At 48.5% G+C, this 6,734-nt stretch overlaps 1 protein-coding gene across 1 annotated transcript; it reads left to right on the top strand.

The window, feature by feature from the left end:
* The first annotated feature begins 2,064 nt into the window (after nt 1–2,064).
* Nucleotides 2,065–5,444, top strand: LOC136533464 (probable protein phosphatase 2C 45). The gene is made up of 8 exons (XM_066526009.1): nt 2,065–2,450; nt 3,472–3,605; nt 3,731–3,829; nt 3,914–4,072; nt 4,207–4,293; nt 4,393–4,484; nt 4,667–4,741; nt 4,822–5,444. Exons 1-8 carry the CDS (start codon nt 2,215–2,217, stop codon nt 5,008–5,010), a joined length of 1,071 nt encoding a protein of 356 aa, XP_066382106.1. The 5' UTR covers nt 2,065–2,214; the 3' UTR covers nt 5,011–5,444.
* Nucleotides 5,445–6,734: the final 1,290 nt, after the last annotated feature.

Below are 6,734 nucleotides of genomic sequence, written 5' to 3'. Positions count from 1 at the left end.
GGTTATTCTAATGTTGTCCCTGATCAGAGTTCGTGTGAGGACACACATGAATAATGGATCAGCACATTATTAGTTGATGACTATGTTTCACAAGTCATAGACATGGAGATGTCAAACTAATAATGTGGGCACATGTATGACATGGGGCTAGACTGACCCAACGTGAGATGTCGTTATCATCTCTATTCACATCATGTACGTTATGTCCTTAGACCTGAGATTGTTGTACGTATTCAAGATGTGAAACGACCTACTCAGGGACTATCAAACGCTACTCCGTAACAGGGTAGTTATAAAGGTGGTTTTCGGGTTTGTCGGAAAACATGCCATGAGACATAGACAATCAAGATAGAATTTGCCCCTCTCTATACGAGAGAGATATCACTGGATCACTCTAATGATTAGATCAAGAAATGCATGGCCGTGCTTGGGTTAAGTGTTAACCTATGAGTTGGACCAAATATCGTGAGGCAAGGGAATAACAAGTATGTGGTTTTATGGTGGTTCGTCTGATATGATCTTTGCGTACACATAGGAGTTGACATGCCTTGCTAGATGCCGCTATCAACTAATGGCCGAGTAGGAGTACTCGGGCCATGTCTATGTGTGCGTGAACCCATAGGGTCGCCGGATTGGATCCGAATTAGACAAGGCTTAGGGTTACTAATAGGCATCCAACTCGGGAGCTCATTAGGGACGCCTATAAATATGTGGGGTGGGCAACAGGGCTAAGTAATCCACGCCTTTTGGCAGCCGCCGCCGCCCATCCTACGCCCGCGCCTGCTGCTCCTCGCAGACCTAGCAGTCCGGAGGCGCAACGCTTCCTCCCTGTACGTGTGGATACCTCGGAGGTGCTGCATCTGGAGCACAAGGACGAACCGCACGAAGGGGACGGACGGACGGACGACCTCGCAACTGCACGGCACTGCTACGATGCGTTCGACTACATCGAGTCGCTTCCGCTGCACCTGCGCGTCTAGTGGTAATCCCGTGATCTATAACTAGCAGTAGATCCTGGTTTATGAGGTCGAATTTTTGTTTTCCGGCTAGCGTAGCATCCTCATAACCCTTCAGTGACATCTCTATATAACACCCCTAAATTTTACCCTCTAGATTTAAACACCATCTTAGTTAAAGTTAAGTTAGTTTGACCGACACAGAGTTGCATTCTCTTAGACGGTGGAGGTGAGAAAGAAAAGAACCCATTCCTCTGCACTGCCCCAGCAGGATGCTTGTACGCTACATGCACGCGACGAGTGAGAGTGATGCAGAGGAGTATTTTGCATGCATGTGCATGGACGGTCGGTCTCATTCAGGTTTCAGGAGCACGAAAATGGCATCTATTTCTCTTCAGTTTAGTTAAGCTTGCCTACTGTATGTCCGCCCATTTTTTCATCGAACTTGTCTAGCAACTGCAGTTGACGCGCGATCCTGGTATACCCGCGTCACGTCCGTCGTCGCCCACGCTGCGCACACGTGTCCACGGCGCGTGCGTGCGCATCTCGAGGCCACCGGGCACCGGCTCATCATTGCCTTGCCTTGCCGGCCGGGAGGCGGGAGCGAGATCCAATGGAGCGCGGGCGGGATCTTGCATGGAAACCAAAGGGCATCACGCTCTCTCTGACCTGTGTGTCAGGAAAAAAAACACAACCCACTGTATACCGTAAGTAGTACACGTTACACGTAGACGCGTCCTCCGTCTACTCGTCGTCATTCGTGTAATCGTGTTTATCAATCACAAGAGGTGTGACGTTTTGGACGTATGGACAGGTTGCCCCGAAACTGAGCCGTAATGACCGAACGAACCGAGTGATGCCCACCAGTCCACCACCGCACCCTGACCCGACGACGACGACCCGAGCGTCCTGAAGCTAGGCCACCTATAAGTAGGGGGACCGGACCTGACCATGCCGTGGTGTAGCACGACATTAACGCCGAGGTGAGGGTGGTGGTGCGGTCGTGGGTCGTGACCGTGAGGGACAGGACAGGAGGCGAAGAAGAGCCCGCCCGGGGGCCGGGTCCGTCCAGTCGCGGCGCCCCGCCACGTCATCCGCGGCCGCCGATCATTCTCATCCACTCCTCCACCTCCCCAGCCTTTCCTCTCCTCTCCTCTCCTCTCCTCAAGCAAGCGAGCAGCGCTTCCCTTCCCTTGCACACCTCCCTCTCCTCTCGTCCATCCGTTTTCCCTGCTTCCCGGCTCCCCCTCCCCTTTTCATGCGCGAGGAGGGGCCGTGGGGACCACCACCACCACCAGCACCACCTCCATCCGCGCGCCTCTCGCTCTCGCTCTCGCTGGTGGTGCTCCTCCTCTCCCTCCTGCTCCCGGGGCGGGCGGTCTCCTGTTCCTCCTCCTGCTGGTGCCAGGACCGCGGCCAGGGCCGGGAGGGCGTCGCGGAGGTGGCGCGCATGGGGCTCGTCGGGGACGGGTCGGCGGACACCGCCCACCTCAGGTTTTTTAATCCTTCTGCTTTCCCTTTCGCCCCCCATCCATCTGGTTGACTTCGCCGTGGGGAACGAGAGCCTCCCTTTTTAGGAGGCTATGGCGCCTCGGAGCAGAGATCCGTGGCAGCGGGGATGAATTATATGTTGTACCACCCTCCCTCTGCTTGTTCGGGGTTGCTGTGGCTGTGGATTCGGGACACCGGAATTATTAGGCCCCCGCAGTCGACCGCCCCCGCCCCCACCCCTCGTATGGATCTCATCTGCCCGATCCTTACAGTAGTAACCTGACTTGTGTTCACTGGTTTGATCATGTTGATGACGAGGGTGGAACGATGGTGGGTTACTGCCTGCCCTGCGAGGGATCAGAACGTTCGGGGGCCTCGCTTCTGCCTCTTCTCATGATTATGATTGGAGGACTACCAGTTTTCTGCCACTTTTCATGTTCGGGTGCCAAAGCGTCAGGATCTGTTAAGATTTTGGTCATACATGGCTGATCTAAGCGCCACTAACCAAAACTCGTGGTCTTTTAATTGAGGATTTTCCAGGATTTCTTGTTCTAATCAATCCTACTTCCCTCGCTGATGTATTGGGTCACTGAATGTGCCCTTTTGCAAATAAGACATTCCTCGCATCCGTGCTCTTTGAATACTAGTACTACATACAAGTCCTGAGTAGCTAGATGTGTTTTTCTGCAAGTCTCTCTATATTTGGTGACCTATTGTTGACAAGCTTATTTTTTGTTTTCTAGTCTAACATAACTTGTGTGTTATACTAATGTGTTAGATGGTATTCCAAGCTAACTACAAAGAAATAAAAAGTTTCTGCTACTCTGATGAACTTGATGGAAGTTAGATGTTGATTTATTTTCGGAATATAAAGCATACAAAACTTCATATCAGCTCAATCAGTTTATTGATTTCATAGGAAATTCCTTGTACTGAATTTTCTGTCAGGTATAAAAAACTAACAGTGTGCAGTGTCACATAAGTCCGAATTCGCACTTGTTTGACACAACATTTCCCCTTGCAGTAATAGTGAAAATGGGCGGTTCAGTTATGGAGTTGCGAGTTCTCCTGGGAAAAGAGCATCGATGGAGGACTTTTACGAGGCAAGGATAGACGACGTTGACGGAGAGAAAGTTGGGATGTTCGGTGTATATGATGGTATGTACTGTCTACTGACCTCTGAAGTGATGTCAATCAATTCCTTTGGTTCTCCTAATGGCAGCACTCCCTGATGAAGTTGATATTTTGAGTTGTAAGGTGAGCATGGTTTTCTGTTTCTGTAGGTCATGGAGGAGTCAGAGCAGCTGAGTATGTTAAGCAGCATCTTTTCAGCAATTTAATCAAACACCCAAAGTTCATCACTGATACCAAGGCTGCTATCGGTACGTTCATATTAACTATTGTGAACTTTCTACTTGTACACTGAGATATGGTGAACTTGATATCCTTCTATTGTTTTGCTGCAGCCGAAACTTACAACCACACAGATTCAGAATTCCTGAAAGCTGATAGCAGTCAAACTCGAGATGCTGGCTCAACTGCCTCAACAGCTATTATTGTAGGGGACCGTTTGCTTGTTGCAAATGTTGGAGATTCTAGAGCTGTTATTTCTAAAGGAGGACAGGGTAAGTTTATCGTCTGTAACATGACATATCTCAGTGTCTGTTCCTATACTTCCACTTGTATCAGAAACTTTCAAGCTAATCACATTGCACTAATGCTCAACAATTTTATGATGTTTCTCCATCTTGACCTGCAGCAATTGCGGTTTCAAGGGATCACAAGCCTGATCAGACAGATGAGAGACAGAGAATTGAGGATGCAGGGGGCTTTGTTATGTGGGCTGGTAGTGACTCCTCTGAATCTATCTATAAAAAGAAACCATCTAATCTTAATATGTTGCGTTACTGTTATTTCTACTGTTTGATTTATTCGAAATTTGTAGGGACATGGCGGGTGGGTGGTGTTCTCGCTGTCTCAAGAGCATTTGGTGATAAACTCTTGAAGCAGTATGTTGTCGCTGACCCTGAAATCAAGGTTCGTCGTGTACTTTTGTTTTCTTATGGATTGCCTCGATAGTTTTCCAAGCATATCATAGTTTGAGGAAGTATGGTGCGTTTGTAATAAGTGCCTAAAATGGAGATTCTATCATAAGCGATGTCATACATCGAGTCCCCCACTGTAGCCATCTGAAAAACGACTTTTGCTATTACAATCAGGAGGAGGTGGTCGATAGCTCCCTTGAATTCCTCATCCTTGCTAGTGATGGACTCTGGGATGTTGTCACTAATGAGGTACCTATAAATATTACTAAATATTTCCTTCAGTGCAATTGGTCTGTCTATCACTCTACCTGATGTAATGTATTTTCCAGGAAGCTGTTGCCATGGTCAAGCCTATCCAGGACCCCCAGGAAGCAGCAAACAAGCTTCTCGAAGAAGCTTCCCGGAGGGGAAGCTCCGATAACATCACAGTTGTCATCGTCAGCTTCCTAGATGGAACTACCGCCACCGGTGATAAATCAGGCGAAGACAAAGAGACCACCAATGACCAAAACTCCTAGTTGTCTCCTGTAGGGATCCATCATGTGCGTGTTCTTTTGGCTGTTGTATCTGATGCTCAAAGTAGATGCTCCATGTATCTTCGCTGCTGTTCCGCAAGGAAACTGACTCCCCCGACCGTGGTCCTGATGCTGCTCATGCTCCTGGCTTGGTGTTGTTACAGTATGGTCCTTTTTTTTCGTTTCCATTAAGCTCTGTGATGTAGCTGTCCGTGCTGTTGATTCATGAAATCATGCTAGAGATTTTCCTGGCAGTAAGTGCGTGTAAAACTGTCGAACTATTTGAACGAAAGTAGTACACTGCAGTATGTAACAATTAAATCTCCCTATATTCGCCTTGTGGTGTTCTGCGGTAATGCACCTGAATGCTACCAAGCCGGGACGGAGGTGAGCTATTAACTTGGTGTACAGAAATCGGAATGTCCAAATTGTACATAGCAAGTGCGTGGATTATCACAATTATTATGCAAATTAGCTGGGACATAAAACACCATGCCTCTGGGACAAATAAAGCACGATGCTGGTAGCGTGTATGGTAGCTTGATTGTGTAGTCTGAAAGTCTGAACCATAAGAGCAGGTAATTTTGGTGATGCCTCTGGGATAATGCATGGCGCTTCAATGTGACCATTTTGATTTTTTGCTTGTAGTAGATTGATTGCTGGTTGCTTGCTGTATTATGTGCTGGAACGGGGAATGCTTGGTGCATAAATGGGACTGGACCACACAGTGACTAAACCTAGAATTGTTAGGCCCATACAAAGAATAGGTTTGGAGTGGTTTAGGCCCAATAAAAAACTCAAACGCGTCTTAGCCAAAAAAAATGTAACAGGCCAAAATAAGAAAACATATTAATTGTCTCTAACATGAGCCGCCCAAGCCCAATATGGAGGATCAGCTTGCAACAAAATTTAGCCCACCAATCGGTCGCTCATTACATGGGCCTTATTGGGCCACAAGTCATTTTTGTGATGGGTCATAATATAATTGCCACAACATATATCCCACACGAGGGTGTCAAAGTTTTTACGATAATGCTTGGCTGAGGGCGTCCGTCCGGACGGATGGACCCCGACCAGCCTGCACGCAATGCGCGCCCCCCCCCCCCCCCCCCCCCCGGCTGCACCGCCTGTGAATCGCAATCTGCCGCCGCAGCCCGGCACCCAATGCTGTCTCCCGGCATCAAGCGGCTCATGCCCCTCTCCTTCCCCATCCATTCTCACGTCCTAAACCAAGCTAGAGGCTAGTGCCTGGATTGGTGTACCCTGGGAGCTAAGTGCCAGGTTCGGCGGCCGACGGGGCCTAAGCGTGGAACCGCGGGCGGGATCCAGTCATCTGAGGCCACTGTCGAGGTCCGTGCCGCCGATGAGCTCCGCACCGGCGACCTCCACGTCACTCCATGGCATCGAGCTCCACGCCGGCATTGAGCTCCGTATGATTCATGCGTTTCAGATTTATGTTTCAAATATTTCCGAGGTATGTTGCAAATGTTTCATATGAATGTTGCAAAAGTAGATTGGAATGTTGCATATGTTGCAATGGTTGTATGCATATGTTGCACAAGCTTGTGTTCCCAATGTTTTATCTATTTTTTAGACGTATGTTGCAAGTGTTTTATCTGGATATTGCATATGTTTTTGCAATGGTTTCCAGTGTTTTTCAGGTGTTTTTGCAAGCGTTTCAGATGCAGGTTTCAATCGGTTCATCTGTTTTCAGACGTATGTTGCAA

This window comes from Miscanthus floridulus, unplaced genomic scaffold (genome assembly GCF_019320115.1).
Source record: "Miscanthus floridulus cultivar M001 unplaced genomic scaffold, ASM1932011v1 fs_893_1_2, whole genome shotgun sequence".
NCBI lineage: Eukaryota > Viridiplantae > Streptophyta > Magnoliopsida > Poales > Poaceae > Miscanthus > Miscanthus floridulus.
The sequence above is the reverse complement of the archived record's forward strand: the minus strand, read 5'-3'. Positions and strand labels throughout refer to the sequence as shown.

Excerpts from the sequence above, each read along its gene's own strand:
- LOC136533464 (XM_066526009.1), top strand. The coding sequence starts at position 2,215 with ATGCGCGAGGAGGGGCCGTGGGGACCACCACCACCACCAGCACCACCT. Across the intron at positions 2,451-3,471 it reads GCGGACACCGCCCACCTCAG|TAATAGTGAAAATGGGCGGT; the intron begins GTTTTTTAATCC and ends TTCCCCTTGCAG. Across the intron at positions 3,830-3,913 it reads TGATACCAAGGCTGCTATCG|CCGAAACTTACAACCACACA; the intron begins GTACGTTCATAT and ends GTTTTGCTGCAG.